This window comes from Sinohyriopsis cumingii, chromosome 4, assembly GCF_028554795.1.
Source record: "Sinohyriopsis cumingii isolate HCF-2022 chromosome 4, ASM2855479v2, whole genome shotgun sequence".
Lineage (NCBI taxonomy): Eukaryota > Metazoa > Mollusca > Bivalvia > Unionida > Unionidae > Sinohyriopsis > Sinohyriopsis cumingii.
In genome coordinates this window covers 148,462,768-148,483,074 of record NC_142964.1, presented here as the reverse complement: position 1 = coordinate 148,483,074, position 20,307 = coordinate 148,462,768, and the positions used below count along the sequence as shown (strand labels likewise).

Sequence of the window (20,307 nt, the reverse complement as noted above, 5' to 3'; positions counted from 1 at the left end):
CGTATAGAAATTTGGAAGACAGTGAACCAAATTAAAGTTTAGTTTTACTACTATAGATGAAATATGGCCGACTATCTCCAAAAAGCTTGATACATATACTAATTAAAGGACTTCTTCCGTAAACCATAGAGTCAGGCGAATTGTTTGGTATGTTTTCTTTGAACAGAGAAAGTAATTTTTCCATCCCGCCTTGATATATGCTATCAACAGTGACGTGTCATTTACATCTTTCAAAATGACGCGTTCAATGTGGTGAATTTTAAAATTTATGGATAAGTGTTTTGCTTGAAATGAAAAGAGAAATTCAGTTCGTAAAAATTATCCCGTTGCAAGATGAAAGCAAACATTAATCTAAGATATATATCTGACTAATTGATGATGCAAAACTACTTTCTCAAAGGAGGCGTTTAACGTTTGTAGAACATTTCCAAGTAACTGTACAGAGCCCACACAATATCTTTACATTGATTAGTTTCAACCAATGTTTTCAAAAAGTATTCGGTACTACTTTTTTTTCCTGTTTCTTTGTCGAAGTCCTAAAGATGATAAATTGTTTGACAGAACGTGATGTCCCTCCTGTGAACGGCACTATAATGATACAGGCTGGATGCCTATAATTTTGCCATATTGAGGTACAGTCTTTAGTCGTATAGTGATATTTTAGTCAGTTGAATATAGCAACTGATGCACAAGTTATTTGACTTGGCAAAACGTGAAAACAAATCCTTTACATTGTTGACGCTGACACAGCCGTCGCAGTCCCTTTCAAAAATGTGATATGTATGTCGCCATAGAAGATTGGATAATGTCATTCACACATGTAGTATGTAATTGTCTTGAATACATTTTATCTCTGCAATAAATGATTTCACCGAAATCCCTTTCTACTTAAATTGATAAATTTCGAAGTTTCTTTAACCGTAGTCGTTTGTATTGATTGCAGAATAATGAATGAACATTGCGTGGTTATATTATCTCTCTCCTTCGGAACATAAGTAAGTTTTATTTTAAAGACATTTTGTTTAGAAATCGGTCGTTTGCGTTCGGTGATATTGATTATCTATCATGTCACAAATAACACGTAAAATCCTGAGAAAAAAAAATCCACCTTTTAAATGTTGTTTTCAGACTGAAAGCCGAAATAAAGAGCTATTTTATCACTCAAAAACCGACCCCAACTCCGTTCTTGCATGTGACATTCTAGTATCAATTCCTCAGTCTTTGAGGGTACTCTAGAAGAAATGGCTAAATATAATATTCATTAATAAATAAAAGGCAGAAAATTTACCGTCAGTTAACAAAATAAATACGCAAGCTTAGTGATGAACCTTTCATTAATTTGTACAGCAGTTTTATGGCTGATTTCAAGGAATTCATACACCTCGTTACTTTAGAGGCTCCGTGCTTAGTCAGCAATCAATCAAAGAAAACTATTAAACAGTGTGTGTGTGTGTGTGTGTGTGTGTGTGTGTTTAAAAGGTCATATCTTGGACAATCGATCGGATAAATCTATACTTGTAAGTAGATTTTTAACATTTTTCTGGTAATGCAAAGTTTAATTCAACAAAGATTTATCAGGGTTTTTTTTGTAAACCAGATGTACAAATTTATGCCAAGGTCTCTTAACAATGTTGCATTTTAGGCGCTGTGAGCTGGTAGTAAATTGCAGTGGGCAAGCAGCGCAATGTTGCTGTCATGTTTTGGCTTCTTAGTGTATATATTAATTGGATCATGTACCCAAGGTCAGAATGCGTACTGCGATGGAGATTAATATCTTTTCAACACTATATTACATAATGCCAATATGCAGCAGTGAGATATAATAAAGACTGACTAATATGTAAAGCGATACACGCCGAGTTATTCCAATAGTAGGCATCTACATACAACAGTAATATGACATCATAGGACCATGGTCTGGCCGTCTTTTTATGGGAACAAGTTTGATGTTGTCCTCCTTTATAAGCATGTACCATACCATATATTGTTTGTCTACAATCCATCATTAAATGGTATCAGTTCTTTTTCAAAATGACTCTAGTGTGCACCTGAATACGTGTTTTTAAAAAATATAAAATCATCTCCACATAAAATGTATTTCTATAAAATTAAGCTGGAGAAAATATAAATTGATTTCTATCAGAGACTCCATTCGGTTCTGACTGCAATTCGATGTTTCAAAAATATTTAATATATTCAGTATTTTCTAAGGTTCCAAAATATTACATTTTCTGAAACTTTCATTTACTTCGATTCAAAACCGTCTTTGTATAAGAAGCAAACATATTTCAGTTTCGCTTGCTTTGTCACCATGATTGTACGGTGTTTCTTCGTTCTCCATTATAATATTCCATTTCCCCACGCAAAATAATTCAATTACTGCTAAGGCAAGCGTTTTTGTTGCATCAATACTTAGAACTATTTGTCGTTAGTATTTTCTAAGCATTTACACAGCCTATATATGAAAATTTAATGGAATGAAATCCGGGACAATAGTTAAAATTACACCCCAAAACCAGGGGTGTATGCATATCTTGTAAGTTGATAAAAGTCACTAGGATGTTCATATTCGTATGGATGCATGATTTCTGCTTGTCTGCTTGTTTTTCATTAAAATATACTGAGACTATATTCTTAAGCAAGAGAAGGGACTGATTCATATATCTGCCTGTCTGCTTACTTATCCCTTTGTCGATTTGTCTATATATCTAATTATCTGTCTATCTGTATTTCCCCTGTCTATATGTGGTATAACTTAACCATCAGCATGTATATATAATATTAAAACTGCATTCGGTGACTTCATATAAGTACTGGCTGAAATGATTGGAATACAATTTTAAGCCTAAATATTACTTTTTCCCAACGTTATTGTCACAGTCACTAAATGCCCTAAGATAGGAATCTGTATACTGATATATAGAGTTGTTCAACCACACCTTATTTTATTGGTTGGGACATATTCATCGTTACAACTTACAGGCTTAAATTAAGTAACAGAAAAGAGTAAAAACCAACAAGTTTTGTTCAGTTAAATATAGAATTTATTTCCCTAAAATATGAAGTTAAAAGGTTTAAATAGCTTACATTATGTTGAATGAAAACCTAAAATATCCTAAAAGGCCTACCACAAGTCAAAACATAACGAGTATTCTAAATGAGTTCAAGTATTAATCATAATACAGTTCAATCTATGGTACTGATTTTCAAATAATCTTGATACATCACAATGAAATAATCCAAAATGTTTTAAAAAGCATTCACATTAATTAAATACAGCTACTAAGGCTAAGAAGTTTGTAATTCCAATGAATAATTTAGATTTTTTTAAAAAATACTCTCAAATGATTACAACTATTTTTTTCCTCTTTTTAAGGCTGATGTAAACACTACGAATAACTAAATTTCAGTAAAAAGGTGTACATAAAATCATTCCCAGGTGCCGTTTTAATACCTCGTTCAGGACGAATGGCCATAAGTCCTTCTCTCCAGTTTAGAAACTTTAGATACTGATATTTTCAGAACCCCAGGTAATCTATGAAATTTACCAATTCTGTTGGTAAACTAGACTAATATAAATAATACAGTATTAAAGCTGATATCCATGTTATTCAAGTGTAAGGATGAATACTTAGATCCTATAAGAGGTAGTGATTTTGTTTGCTACACATATATTCTAAGCTGTATCCGATTCACACTTTTTAACTACAATTATTAAAGCACAAACAAATGAAGTTTGGCCCATTGATATTCATTAAAGATAGTTATCTTGGTGTGTTTGTATCCAGTGCACACAAACACTTAATAGGCTATAAAATGGACAAGGTCACAAGAAACAACCGCTTAGTAAAGAAAGTAAGAAGACGTTGCTTAAAGGTCGATGAAAGTTAAACAAAAGAATTAATGAGTGATGCAGTGAATATATCATGCTCAAATTAATCATTGTAATACATCGGCAATAGGCGATATTGGAAATATATATCGTGTAGAATGATAATAATTAGATAGACCTGCAATTATTACAATGTAATGTCATTTATTTTCTACATTGTTCTAATCGCTGTGCTTCGATTTAATATCTGACACATATATGCTAAAAACATACCGTCTTTCATTTCATATCTTGCGACTACACTGAAAAACGTGCAGCGGACTCCCAAAATCAATCAATCACTTTTTGTTTTTTTCGCAGGTATGTACTCTGAACAGGTTATGTATGTATGTATGTATGTATGTATGTATGTATGTATGTATGTATGTATGTATGTATGTATTTATGCATACGTACACACACATACACATATATATGGTGCCACAATAATTTACTGAATTCTGAATTATGTCTCTTTTTTATTAATATTGATGCCAAATGATCTAGTTTTTCTTCTGTTGCTCGTTCACAGATAAAATAATCTATAAAAGAAGCGTGGAACCTGTTGCCACAGAATATATCTCGTAGACCGCAACTTTGCCCTTTAATTAGGCTCATTGAATTCTAAATTATATCGAGCTTTTACTTTAGCAATCCCATCTCGCTCAGAGACCAAGGGTAATGGCGTTTCGCAAAGGAAATGCGACGTTGCTATAGTATTGAACATCAACTAGCCGTAGGCATCATCGTAGTTCACGATGTCATCAGAACCTCTTGAACGTATATGCTTACATTTTATTTGTTCCTATTTAGAAATTTAGTTATGCTATTGCTTGACATCATTTTTATTCATGTTTTATTAGTTGCAACAACTATAGCATATACCAACTGCTCATGTTCACTTACATACGACTGAATTTATATGTTTAATATATGTCGGCCACATGTATATGAATACAAACGATTGCCTTTTCAAATTTGTTTTCAATTACATCATCCATCCATCATCCAAGTTATACAAATTTCATCAAATCACTTACTGACTTTTGTTAATCAACAGACACAACATATTTTGCTGTTTTAACTATAAATATACATGAATGTGTCTTTTCCACTTTGTCCGTCAATAATAACATTCACGATATACACGTACATTTATAATACATCATTTCGCTTCTAATAAAATCAACGACGAGAAACATATTGTATTTGACATAACATGTAACAGTTGACAACCTGGAAAAAAGCGATTTAAACGCAGCTGACTCATCCAGTGTGTCGTTGCCTGTGTGGTTGCCATCGACGTTTCCCTACTCAGTCAAATTATTCAATCGTCTTTAACTTCAATCAATAGCAGTTTTGTTTCACAAGAGGCGTTTCAATCTTAACAATGATTAAATTAATTTGCTAAGCACGTCTTCGGGCAGACAACACTTTTTAACAATACTGCCATTCACACATTCATTTTGCTTTGCTCTTGAAAGTGCTAAAACCTAAAAGGCAAACATATTTAGGTAAAACGTCAATGTGTATGTGGTTAGATACCTTTAGAACAGCTGTTCTGGATATCATAGGTTATGATAACACTTAAACGCATAATAATTTTCTCTGACTGATAAGGTTACATGTTAATGGACAGGGAGTTTACTCCATTGATTGTGTTCACCTGTTCCAAAGTTAATTGCACTAATTATGATGTTAGAGGTTTTATTCAATATCCATTCTCACTGTCATCTTCCATTAAATATAAAAAATAGAAATTAATTAATATCTTCTCCCACTGTCTTATTCCATTAAATGTACAGCCTTTGTATTTATTATTGTATGCTAGGTGAATCCTCATTACAAACAATTTCTTTCTTTTTGTTGTGGTTTTTCTCGGTTTTTATTTTATTTTTTCTATTTTCTATGTACCAATTTTAAACGTTTGTATTTCCGCTTTCTAGCTTGGCATGTGATACATAATGGAAATAATGTTCAGTTTGTACCTATTCCTGTTGCAAAATCCGGCAAAAATTATTAAGAAAAGAAATGTACCTTTATTTATTCGTGTATCGTTGGTTGAATCAGGATTGTGTTGAACAAACAACTGTACCTATATGGCCTCATAAAACATTAGTTCAATGAGGATAATGTTAAGTAAACAGCTATATCTATATGTCAACATATTGTCATGGGTCGGGGAGTATATATTGCATATTAAGCTGTTTTAAGATGATATGTACAAAAATATAATCAAAAGAGAAAATTCAAGATGGTATAGGCATCAACTAATTTTCATAATTATATACAAATCATTTCAATTAAAAGACAAAAACTGATTGTACTATACTACTAAATTATTAAACAGGAGCCATTCAATTTCAGAACATTTTAGCTTACTGTTTATTTTGGCTAATTCCATCTCACAAATGCAATTTTGTTAAACAATTATACGAAGGCAGGGATTTAGGTTTTATTATATGGCGCATATTAAATATGTACCTTTAGACATCAACAATATAGAATCAATTACATAACCTGTTTCTAACACACCGACAATTATTCCAGTAAGTTACAATATATACAGGTAATAAATATTGTTTCGAATCTGCTTGGTGAAATCATTCCAAATCTGTTTTACAGTTGCACTGTCCCAAAAAGATGAATTAATGTTTCAGGTGAATCCATACAAAAGGAATAATTTTTATTATTTGCCATTTCAATTTTTCTTAAAAGAATGTGTTGCAAGAACTCTGTGCATTAATTTATTCTGAAACCAAATTAGATGAACATCTTTTGTAATATTTATGAAAAGACAAAATATCTTGACCAATCCAATTGAATTGTATATTAAGATGCGTTGTCCGTTTAATTAGTGCTTTAGTTTCTAATATTTACCAAGATACTATAAATATTTCTGTGATATTATTAGAACCATGGCTAATTTCTTGGAAGAAAAGAAAATTGAAAGAAAAATATTTTATTTTAAACAAATAATTTATTTTAAAACAATTTAACGTGGAGGATCTTTTGCAGTACGAAACTAAGCAAATTATGCTGAAAGGCCAAGCATGGGATTCGCATGTTTCACAATATACTTTCAAGATATTTAAATTTGTCGTTATATTATTTTACTACAGTGAATTACATAACTTTATTATTCATGTCAACTTATTTCTTAATTTCTATATGTTCCTGTATCATGTTCGTAGTCGATGCCCCTTATCTGCACAAAAACCTATTAGCTTGCTTGAAAAATAATTCATAGGTTATAGCGAAAAATTTGTCTTAAAAGACTTGTAGAAACAAAATTTAAATAGACCCCATTCTGGAAGTAAAATGGGATCTATTTTATTCAATAGATTGCTTTCTGGAAGTAGCATTTAAATAAAAAAGGAACCATATGTATTAGTTAATACAAGGGAAAAGTCCAATCATTTGACTTTGAGTTGTGTTCAATACCATACAGTGGAATACTATTGAATCTGTGACTCTTTTTAAGTTTGCTAATCAACTATTAGTTAACCCTCTTTGCCAAGCTATACCTGGTATTATTCCTTGTTTCCAATCACACAGCTAGGTTCTTTTACCTTTATCTGTCTGAAGTTTCTCGAATGACATATTCTTCTTTTGCCAGTATCTCTGTTTCTATTTTCATAGGACCTGGCAGGTCAGTCACTAGTCTCTTCTTGGAGTCTTGCAAATTTTATCACAGGACTACGCCAGTTCATTATCATCCCAGCAGGTGAATCATATTATACTGGGTGTTTGACCAGGAGCTTTAGTAGGAGTTTTATGTGCTTTTACACACCAAATATCGTGTAATCTTTGTTTAAGATGGCCGCTATCACTTAACCGGCTTGAAGCAGCTGTTCCATTTTTTGTGCCGTTTTCCTGATATATGTTCTTGTTGTCTGTCTTCGACTACGTTATTGTGTTCATGATGTATTGGCTGTTCAGTTCTTATGTGTTTCTTCATCTCCTTGTTTTGGAAACGAGCACAATCAAACTTTTTCTCGGCTGTCTTGCTCCGCTGCTACAACTTTCTTTGTTTTTGAACAAACCGCCATCACGTGACACTCGCCAGTCAACCCGTTTATGCTATGATGGACCCTCATTAATTGCTTTAAATGACCACCTTTTGGCTCTCCACACTACATTGTGCTCTAGACTAAACGAACTGGGACTACATTCATCATTACATAAATGTAAACAGAAGCGAAAAAATAACGTTGTTTCAAAGCTGGCCGGCGTAGAACAGGAAGAAGAATTCCAGTTATCTCCCTTATACCCTTTCCGGCTCAACAATTTCAAAATTCGACCGTTAATTTAGATAACCTAATTCAAATCCCTATTAAATCGTCAACCTTTGTGTCAGCTATCCAAGAGATACCTCTGCGTATTGCATTATTCAATGCCCAATCAGTAGGACCACCGGAAAAGCAGACAGAAATAGTTAATTTTATCAACGACTAGAATATCGACGTCTTTTTCCTGACAGAAACATGGCTAAAAGCAGGCGATGAGCCCAAGTGCGCGGATCTGACACCCACTGGTTACTCCATCAAATCGTTCCCTCGCCACTCTCGCTGAGGTGGAATTGCTGTCATCACAAAGAACTCCATGACCAAACCTCTTAACCACACCACAACAGTCAACTTCGACCACACATCGTTTGAACTAGTCCAAACCCCACTCACACAGGAGCAAAGGTCATTCCATTTTTACTGCCGATACCGCCCTCCTCCTAGTAAAAAAAAACAAGCTGACAGAATCTCTCTTTTTGGAGCAGTTTCCGAATCTCCTGGAGTATGGAAATTCGATAGGTGGCAAACTGATTATTTTTGGAGATTTCAACTTTCACTTTGACTGTCCCGGAAACCCAAACACATCAAAACTCCTAGATTCCATTAATGTTTTTTAACTTCAAACAGTCAGTTAACCAACCCACCCATAAACATGGTCACATTTTAGACTGGAATCTTCATAGATCTGATTATAACATTCTACGGTCCTCCCTGGTATCCCACGAACTTGCATCAGATCACCTCTGCACTATATGCCATCTTGACATATCAGTCCCTAACCCTCCACCTTTATCTTCTACGAAGAGAAACCTCCGTATGATAAATAGAACCAAACTAAAGCATGACATCCAAGCAAACCTAACAACTTGCTTACCTCCAACAGCAGAACAACTCGATAACTGCCTGCGTTCATTACTCAACAAACATGCCGCAGCTACCAAGTGCAGAGAATCAATTCAAAAGTGTTCTCCCTGGTATAGCAGTGTTAGGGACCGGCTTTGCATTGCTAAAAGTGACCGCCGTAAAGCTGAGAGGCTTTGGCTCTCCACCAGACTCACTATTCATAAGCAAATCTATGAAGCCGCTAAGAAGAATGTTACAAATATAGTCCATGCAGCGAAATCAGCCCACTACACTACTAAGATCATGGAAAGTTCCAGAGGCAAAGAGCTCTTCGAGATTGCTAACAATTCTTCCGTGACAAAGTACAAACCATTAGCGATAAGCTTGACACCACAATTTCAATTAAAGAACTACCGCCCAGTTTCTAATCTCCCATTCAAATCAAAAATATTAGAAAAGGTTGTTCTATCACAGCTTGTATCTCATCTAAATTCAAACAGTCTTTTTAGCAACGTACAATCTGCATATCACCCTTGCCACAGTGCTGAAACTACTCTTCTAAAAGTAGTTAATGACATTCTGTCTGCTTTGGATAGTGGAAAGATTACAGTCCTCACCCTCCTTGATTTGTCTGCAGCATTTGACACAATATACCATGATATATTACTTCACCATCTCCAGCATGTATTTGGCATTCATGATACAGCCTTACTGTGGTTCAAGTCCTACTTGGTCAACAGGACACAAATTGTATCTGCAAATGGAATAAACTTCAGCCCAGTTGATCTATGTTGTGGTGTTCCACAGGGGCCTGTTCTCTTCATTGTATACACTCAGCCGCTCTCAAGTGTCATAGATCATCATCCAGTGTCTCACCAATTGTACGCTGACGACACCCAAATATACAAATCTAGCCACCCAACTGAAGTTGATGCTACCATCCAAGGTGTAGAGAGGTGCATTTCTGATGTAAAATCATGGATAACATGTAACAAGCTATAGATGAATGATGATAAAACTGAGGCCATTCTGATCACAACACAAAGACTTTCTCATTTATATCCTTTACCTCAAACAATAAATATCAGCAACACCAACATTAAATTCACACAGTCACTAAGAAACCTAGGTGTTACTCTAAACAGTACTCTCACACTGCACCAACATGTTATGAACATATGCAAGGCTGCATATCTTGAGCTAAGACACATCAGCTCCATTTGGAAATATCTTTCAGTTGATGCCACTAAAACACTTGTGTGTTCATTAGTACTTTCAAGACTGGACTATTGTAACTCAGTTCTGTCTGGTTCATCACAATATCTACTCCAGAAACTTCAAAAAGTTCAAAACACAGTTGCTCGGATCATACTTAGAGTACCATGATCAGAGCACACCTTCCCAGCTGCTCTGTACTCTACACTGGCTATCCATTCGATCCAGAATCAAACACAAAATTTGTTCTCTGTCTACGTTTCACTGACGGACTCCAGTCCAACATACCTATCCGACCTCACCCATGTGTACACACCAGCAAGATACTTACGCTCCTCTTCTGACAATCGTAAACTCATTATTCCCACTATGAAACCAAAGTCATATAGACAACGTTCTTTTGCATACCAGGGCCCAGCAATGTGGAATGAATTGCCCACTGAACTTAGACAGAAAGACACAGTGATCCCATTCAAGGGTGCTCTTAAAACTCACTTATTTTGACTGCAAGAACAAACTTAAAGACCTAATAATGTTTCCTACCTTAAATATTTTCAGCATGTTTTTATGTTTTCTAATTTCATGGTATTTTTTTTTTGTAATCATATCATTATATATATTTGTTATGTTATAGGTGTTGTCTAATGTTGTAAAGCACTTAAAGCTTCTAAAGATTAGGCGCTATACAAAGTTCTCATTATTATTATTATTATTATTATTATTATTATTATTGATACCCAGATCTTTCTCTAATACCACTTTGACCACTTGAAAGATGCCTCACCCAGTACAACAGAAGGATTTTTTTTCTTTCATACTTTTCCATGAGGAGAATGTTTCCTCCAGAGTTTTAACTGACCACGTTATCTTCTTATCCTGGGCCTGGAATTCTTACTTACTATCGTTCTGCAGTTTTGTCACACTCATCGCCAAAATTAGGCTCTCCACTTTATCTGTGATTTGTTTTACTGTTTTAGTCTCCTACTGAAGTTCTGACCCCAAAGTGTCTCACACTACCTCTTGTATCATCCTGAAGTTCTGACCCCAAAGTGTCTCACACTACCTCTTGTATCATTCAGAAGTTCTGACCCCAAAGTGTCTCACACTACTTCTTGTATCATCCTGAAGTTCTGACCCCAAAGTGTCTTACACTACCTCTTGTAGCATCCTAAAGTTCTGACCCCAAAGTGTCTCACACTACCTCTTGTATCATCCTAAAGTTCTGACCCCAAAGTGTCTTACACTACCTCTTGTATCATCCTAAAGTTCTGACCCCAAAGTGTCTCACACTACTTCTTGTATCATCCTAAAGTTCTGACCCCAAAGTGTCTTACACTACCTCTTGTATCATCCTAAAGTTCTGACCCCAAAGTGTCTCACACTACTTCTTGTATCATCCTGAAGTTCTGACCCCAAAGTGTCTTACACTACCTCTTGTAGCATCCTAAAGTTCTGACCCCAAAGTGTCTCACACTACTTCTTGTATCATCCTAAAGTTCTGACCCCAAAGTGTCTTACACTACCTCTTGTATCATCCTAAAGTTCTGACCCCAAAGTGTCTCACACTACTTCTTGTATCATCCTGAAGTTCTGACCCCAAAGTGTCTCACACTACTTCTTGTATCATCCTGAAGTTCTGACCCCAAAGTGTCTTACACTACCTCTTGTATCATCCTGAAGTTCTGACCCCAAAGTGTCTCACACTACCTCTTGTATCATTCAGAAGTTCTGACCCCAAAGTGTCTCACACTACTTCTTGTATCATCCTGAAGTTCTGACCCCAAAGTGTCTCACACTACCTCTTGTATCATCCTGAAGTTCTGACCCCAAAGTGTCTCACACTGCTTCTTGTATCATCCTGAAGTTCTGACCCCAAAGTGTCTTACACTACCTCTTGTATCATCCTGAAGTTCTGACCCCAAAGTGTCTCACACTACCTCTTGTAGCATCCTGAAGTTCTGACCCCAAAGTGTCTTACACTACCTCTTGTAGCATCCTGAAGTTCTGACCCCAAAGTGTCTTACACTACCTCTTGTATCATCCTGAAGTTCTGACCCCAAAGTGTCTCACACTACCTCTTGTATCATCCTGAAGTTCTGACCCCAAAGTGTCTTACACTACCTCTTGTATCATCCTGAAGTTCTGACCCCAAAGTGTCTTACACTACCTCTTGTATCATCCTGAAGTTCTGACCCCAAAGTGTCTTACACTACCTCTTGTATCATCCTGAAGTTCTGACCCCAAAGTGTCTCACACTACTTCTTGTATCATCCTGAAGTTCTGACCCCAAAGTGTCTTACACTACCTCTTGTAGCATCCTAAAGTTCTGACCCCAAAGTGTCTCACACTACTTCTTGTATCATCCTAAAGTTCTGACCCCAAAGTGTCTTACACTACCTCTTGTATCATCCTGAAGTTCTGAACCCAAAGTGTCTTACACTACCTCTTGTATCATCCTGAAGTTCTGACCCCAAAGTGTCTCACACTACCTCTTGTATCATCCTGAAGTTCTGACCCCAAAGTGTCTTACACTACCTCTTGTATCATCCTGAAGTTCTGACCCCAAAGTGTCTCACACTACTTCTTGTATCATCCTGAAGTTCTGACCCCAAAGTGTCTTACACTACCTCTTGTATCATCCTAAAGTTCTGACCCCAAAGTGTCTCACACTACTTCTTGTATCATCCTAAAGTTCTGACCCCAAAGTGTCTTACACTACCTCTTGTATCATCCTAAAGTTCTGACCCCAAAGTGTCTCACACTACTTCTTGTATCATCCTGAAGTTCTGACCCCAAAGTGTCTTACACTACCTCTTGTATCATCCTGAAGTTCTGACCCCAAAGTGTCTCACACTGCTTCTTGTATCATCCTTAAGTTCTGACCCCAAAGTGTCTTACACTACGTCTTGTAGCATCCTGAAGTTCTGACCCCAAAGTGTCTTACACTACCTCTTGTATCATCCTGAAGTTCTGATCCCAAAGTGTCTCACACTACTTCTTGTATCATCCTGAAGTTCTGACCCCAAAGTGTCTTACACTACCTCTTGTATCATCCTGAAGTTCTGACCCCAAAGTGTCTCACACTACTTCTTGTATCATCCTGAAGTTCTGACCCCAAAGTGTCTTACACTACCTCTTGTATCATCCTGAAGTTCTGACCCCAAAGTGTCTCACACTACTTCTTGTATCATTCAAAATTGAACTTCCAGTCCATAACGTGATATCTTTCTTCTGCTTTCTTATTAAGTTTATCACACACTTCTACAGTAACGGCTTATCTATGAACATCTCTGCGTCAGCTTCAGGCTTGCACTCTTTGCTCACATTAAACACACCCATCAGATTACTCGGTGACACTTTCTCCCACCCCCACCCCCTCCCACCCCCCACCCCCCAAACTGGTTGCCGCCATGGCAAAAACCGGACGTCCGATTATTGGAAAAACGTTTGCAGAGGTTTGTTTTCACCATCTGCAGATTGCTGTCTTTTATTCAATATAGCAACACACAATATGAGGCTGAATGTATACATAGAAAAGCGTTGATTAAAATGTCACAATAGGTGCGTTTTATTTTGGAGTTAATAATTCTTTGTTCAGGTAAATGCAGTACAGTACGACATAACATTATTTAAACTTCTGTCATGTAAATATAAATTGAGAACGCTTTATTGACCATCTTTTTTCCAGGTTTTGTTGATGAGTTAGATGCGTTGTACATATGGATTTACGAAGGACATAACTAAAAGTCTGTGCTGTTACATATATTTTTTTCGTTAATTCGAGACCAACAATTGCATTGGTCTGCATACGACAAGCAGATAGAATATTAAGACCCCAACCGATTTATGAAGTTTTCACATTTAAAAAATCTGTACAAATAAGTAAGGCTTTCCTCCTTATTCCACGTAACAGATAGTTAGATTGCCCTTATCAAATTGTGTGTTCGTGTATATGATTTAATACATATACTAACGAAAAACGGACGTTAAACCACTTAGTTAATTGAACTACATCTATCCTACCACACCACATCCTCGGTTTTTGCTCGCGTATAAGTCGAATCTTGCTGCAAATAACATTGATATTCATCTGCTGACGCAAAATGAGTCGGCAGACCAGATTATGTTGTTTATTTATTGATTACTTATAGCAAACTGCATAGACCCAAATATACAATTTTGCTTTATGTGACCTCAGATTTGGGTCTCTGTAATTTGCAGCTGGTCTCGACTTACAAGCGAGTACATAAAGTACTCGACTTACAAACGAGTAATAAAATACTCGACTGCAAGCATTAAGATCATTAGAGTTATCACATTTTATCACATTTTTTTTTACATTTCTTAAGCATTCTTTTCTTAATAGAACTACGCCAGAAAACCGATGGAATGGGGACAACTAGCTTCACTACTAATTGCACATATGTCGACTCTTCTGGGAAACTTACAACAATGAAAGATAATGCTTGGTATGTATCACGAGAAGCACTGAGAGCTATTTGGCAACTCATTCCACAAACAGATCATGTTATTATAGTCCAATTCTTGATACTAATGTCATTTTATTTTTCTGTCAGATAGCAAAATATAAATTTTGACAGGAGGCCTAAGCGAGTAAGTATGAGACCAAGATTCGATAATATACTTATTTTATCAATATTTTTTCCATTTCAGCTACATGCCATCATGGAAAACAATTCATCTACCCAAGATGGTAATCAATCTCTCTCCATTCCGTTTGCAAGTCCTGTAGAGGCTTTCCAAGTGGCAGCCCCTACCGCCGTTATGATTGACCGTATTATAACCCCTATCTGGTATGCAATTGGTCTCATCGGCAACCCCATCTGCACGAAAATATGGCTAGACCGCAAAATGAGGAAAAGTAACTCCTCGGCGATTTATCTTGGATCCATAGCAATCGTACATCTGAGTTTCATCTGCCTTCACATTTGGGTGGAGCTTCTGTTTGCGTACAATGTTTCTACGTACAACTTCAATATTGGCTGTGAAATTTTTAACATCTTATACATGACTCCACAGTGTGCTGCGCCTCTTCTAATTCTAGGTTTCACCGTAGAAAGATACATTGCAATATGCCACCCATTCACCAAAGAGAAATACTGCACCGTGACAAGAGCAGTAAAAGTAGTGGCTTTCTTGCTAGCAATAGCTTTATGCTTCAGTTCTGTACAAGCATACATATGGACTTTCCGTCCAACACTTCCACGAGGCTGCGATATTCGCTCTACTGCCACTGATTTCAACCTGGTCTGGACATGGTTATCAGAGACTCTAATATTTGGTGTAGTTCCATTTTCCGTGCTGATATTTAATATGTTAGTCATCAAGGAAATCAAGAAGATAAGTCTCAACAATACTTTAGTCGGAGGTTGCAAGGAGCATGGATCTGGATCGAATCAAACGTCAACAATAACTCTGTTGTCCGTGTCATTCTATCTGATATGCACACTGTTACCAGCAACTCTTGTTTATGCCATCCAGCCCCTGACGTCACAAGGGAGTTTAAACATACCCCCTCACCTATGGGCGACCGATCCAGTTTGGAGCCGATATCTCATCTATTACACTATACGAAAATTTGTGGAGGAGATATGCCTCTCTAACTATGCTTGTTACATTTTTATTTATTACATTACGAGTGCCTACTTCAGGGAAGAGTGTAAGAGAATGTTTCTTGAACCGTTTCTTAATAGGGAACCACGCCAGAAGACCCATGGAATAATAAGGACAACTAGTTTCACTACTAATTGCACAGTTGTCGACTCTGCTGGGAAAACTACAATAATCAAAGACTAATGCTTGCTGTGTACTATGTAATGTACTAAGAGTTATTAAACAACTCATTCCACAAACAACCCATACTATGTAATTCATTAGAATAAATTTAGAAACGTTTCATGCCACGCAATACATTTCAGAGCGTTGTAAATTTCGCTTGACATAGATATTGTTTAATACAAACAAGTGGTTTTCTTTTGAAACAGGACGAAATGATTAAAATTGCTTCAAGACTGGGCAGATGCCAAATTTATCTGTTTGGACATATTATGTATGCATCTAGTCTGACCGGAAATTTAAACACAAAAATTTCAAAGGTGGTGTCTAAAATGCCATATACATAACTATTCTTGTCACGTCTGCCGTCTAAAATAGAGTTGCAGAACAGTTCAAAGATTAATCAATATTAAAACCCATTTTATCAGTGGAGATGGAACAGCAGGATGCTGGCGATACTTTGTCTGAAAATCTACTTTATTTTATAGAGATTTCTTTTGACTATAATGAGCACGTGGTGAACATTTTGTAATTAAGACATGTGTTTATGTGTAATGCAAGTGGATTGTCGGAGAAACCCTAGTTAGTGTTCTCATCAGATATATAGCAAAGCGGAGGACTATCCACACTTCATTCTCACATGGAACAAGACAGTTCCGGGACAAACCGACACATTGCTCATTTACAGAGAATGTTCTTTGCATTTATTCAACCATGATCTAAATCCCTCAGAAACGTTTCTCGCAAAGAAGACAGCATTCTTGTTAAAAACAAATCATTGTCATTAATTTAGATTTCTTCCCATGAATGTAAAATTTGATTCGTTATACTGAATTGCACATATATCGACGTTTTCTCTTTGCTATGAAACAAATATTGTATCTTAATGTTGCAATACGTAAAGGAATCAGAACAACATATAGTACATAACGGAAGTATGGTGTCTGCCAGTTTTAAGGGTAAAGACCAAGAAAAGTAAACGAAACAACCGTCATCAAGTGAATGCATATGATTGCTCTTACGCATTACATAAATCATTTATTCACTTTTCTCTTTAAAGTCAATTTTTATTCTAACTATGATGGAGCCATCAGATATTTGTACTGACGTCGTACTAAAGTATCTTGCAAAACCTTTGCATGATATTCATGACAGTACGGGATACTCGAGCCTTTGCTTGATTTAGTATGCCCTTAATTTAGATGGCTTTTTTTATGCTTCTCAGTATATTTATATTTCATTACACCAACCTGACGCGTTTGATACCTACTATAATAGGACAAAATTGTTACTTATATCTTAACTACTAGCAATAATAATAATAATAATAATAATAACAATAATAATAACAATAATAATAATAATAATAATAATAATAATAATAATAATAATAATAATAATAATAATTAATAAATAAATAAATATATAAATAAGCAATGAAAGACGTGTAGTTAACACATGCCGACACAGAGACATATAATCTTGATGCTTTGATATATTGCCTTTTTTGACAAAAGCAATATGTGAATTCAACAAACTCTGATATGTTTGAGTTTTGGCTAAACATGTAGAGTCTGAGATGGCCTTGTTCAAATTGTGCTTCCGATTGCAAGGCATATGTTTCCTGTAACATGTGGGAGGCAAGAAAACTATTCTATTATCGGAGCTGACTTTTGAAAGATTCTGAAATGCCTTTGATAATATTGTGATTTTCTTTGTGTAGCATAATGTGTTAAGGAATCTTAAAAGTGCAGGAAATGGTTTTGATGCAAGCGCTTGTTTCTCAATGTTGCTATTATTGCATCCAATTCAAAACACACACACACACACACACACACACACACACAAACACACAAACAAACACACACATACAGATACATATATGTGGTAGTTTTGTTTTAATAGGTAAGCAGCAGGCATCTTGATAGATCAAGATCGAAACATGTAATTTTTTTAGATACATCCTATACAGACGTTTTTATTGTTTAGCAGATTTATAAACCGAGCATTGACCAAAAAAGAGATTTCAATGATTCAAAGAGTTTCATACCACTGTATTTGAAATGAGAATGAATTAAAAAATATTTATTTCATGGCAAAATAAACAGCTAACAATGTAGTGAAATGACTTTGAAATATATTTGGATGCTTTAGTATTTATGCCTTTATCTTCCATGGATTCATTCGACTTAATTGTACGTGTTAAAAGTTGATTATTTTAATATAAGAATCTCGTGTAAGTTGTTAAAATTTGATGATTCTGTGCGAAATGTGCTCATCATGGGCTGTCTGTTTCATATTTTGGTTGTAGTTTACGTGATACTGTGATTTAATTTACACAATATAAGTCCATATATCTACTTTGGTATGCATGAAATCTCTTGTGTGGAAGATTTAAGTTCACAAAATTTTCCGTTTGCTTGACAGTGGCCATTTGATATACTTGGATCTGAAGGTATTGTGTTATTTTATCGTTTCACGTACAAGGCTATTATTTACAGGATGGTCTTGTGATTATACACTAATATAAGCCAGATGCATTTTAAAGATGTATTGACTAAGCTTTATGCAGTTTTGAATCTACTGAGTTTAAATGGATGTAAACAAACATGCATAAGAAAATACATATTCACGTTATATTCACATCGATTTGGATTTTATCATTGCAAAACAAATTCTACTGCTTCCATTTGAAAGAAAGCTAACAGGACAGCTTCTCTACTGTATTCGTTAGCCATTGTCGTAAAATAGCTGGATTATTTTTTATACAAATTTTGTTTATCACGTGATGTCGTAAAGAAGACGTTGCTTTTCCTGTTTATATTTGTTCCATGGTCTAGTGTGATATCACGTCATGCACGATGACAATGTCAAATCGTCACTTCAAAATAGATAAAAGCGCAATGTTAGAAGCGACAGTTCAACTCAATGACTATAGCAAGTTTCTAAAAGAAATTGGAAAAAAGATCAACTGCTTTTTCATTTATAAATATTGTGTTAGATATATGTTTTATGCACTGTATGCAATATATCATTAAAATTGCAACTTGTTTAATAAATGTTATATGAAAAAAACATTAATGCCCATCCATTTATCTACCCATCTATGTATTTATAGAGATTGAGAGCAAAGATGGCAGATTTTCAGCTGCTGTTGTAATGAAGACATTTCTGCAATTTTCCTGACTTATTTATAAATTGACAACTCTGGCCCATAATTTCAGATACATCTGTATATATCTGATGCCTTTCTAATATCGCACTTTTCGCATTTCACAAAACGTCGAAGGGATACGAATGTAGCTGTCTGCCAAGCTGCTATCCTCGATATGACATGGCATTAGTTAAGTGGGGCACCCTAGGGACAATGGGACTTAGCATTAAAAAGACCCCTGGGCAACTCTAGGGACAATGGAAATTTAACATGGAGAAAAATCGTGGGCAACTCTAGGGACAATGGGAATTTAACAGAGTTTGGGTCTGTCTAGGGACAAGGGGAAATTAACATGGGAATAGAGTTTGGGCTTGTCTAGGGAAAAGGGGAATTGAATATGGGATTTTTTTTTTTTTTTTAAATTTTTTTAAATTTAAATTTAAATTTAGGCAATGGAAAGGCTATCTCTTTTCGAGAAATATGGCTGGCCCTGAAAAGGGCCTTTGGGTTTTCTTCTGCTTCTAGTTTCTTCTTTTTCTCCACCAAGTTCTTATTTTATCTCCAACACTCTTTCTCTTCTTTTCTTTCTTTTTTTTCTCCTGCTCTTCTTTCTTCTTCTCTTCCTCCTCTTCTTTCTTCCTCTTCTCATTTTCTTCTTCTTTTTCAATCTTTTCGTTCCATTTGCTTATTCTTATTCTTTCCTCTTCATCCTCCTTCTCCTCCTTTATCTCTTTCATGACACCACTAATCTTGTCCTTTACCTTTTTTAAGTTATTAATTTCCATCTTTACACGATGGGGACTATAGGAATAATGGTCTTCAACCAGTCTTATCAACATCTGCTCCATCATTCCTAAGTTGTCTAAAACGTCTTGTAATGTTTGTATTTTGTCCATTTGGTTAGAAGCCATCTTCTTTTTTTATTCTTTGCAGAATGGTTTGAACGACGAATACTGTGGGTTCTTATACTTAAAGCGCGTACGTGAAGGAAAACATCCCCCTAAAACGTAAAATTGATCTTACCTAGATCATGACCAAACAACGCGCGGACGTGAAGGAAAACATCCCCTACTTTTTCATTTCATATAATAAAACCCAAACTATACTCTCCACATACGCTAAGAAACAATAAACAAATC

At 35.6% G+C, this 20,307-nt stretch overlaps 1 protein-coding gene across 1 annotated transcript in view; it reads left to right on the top strand.

Moving 5' to 3' along the window:
* LOC149802308 (uncharacterized) overlaps window positions 1–17,859 on the top strand; it is a 36,739-nt gene extending 18,880 nt beyond the window's left edge. Inside the window, exon 2 of the mRNA XM_089956735.1 lies at window positions 14,893–17,859. Coding sequence (XP_089812861.1) covers window positions 14,893–16,035 — 1,143 coding nt within the window. The 3' untranslated portion in view covers window positions 16,036–17,859. The remainder of the gene's footprint in view (window positions 1–14,892) is intronic.
* The last annotated feature ends 2,448 nt before the right edge of the window (window positions 17,860–20,307 follow it).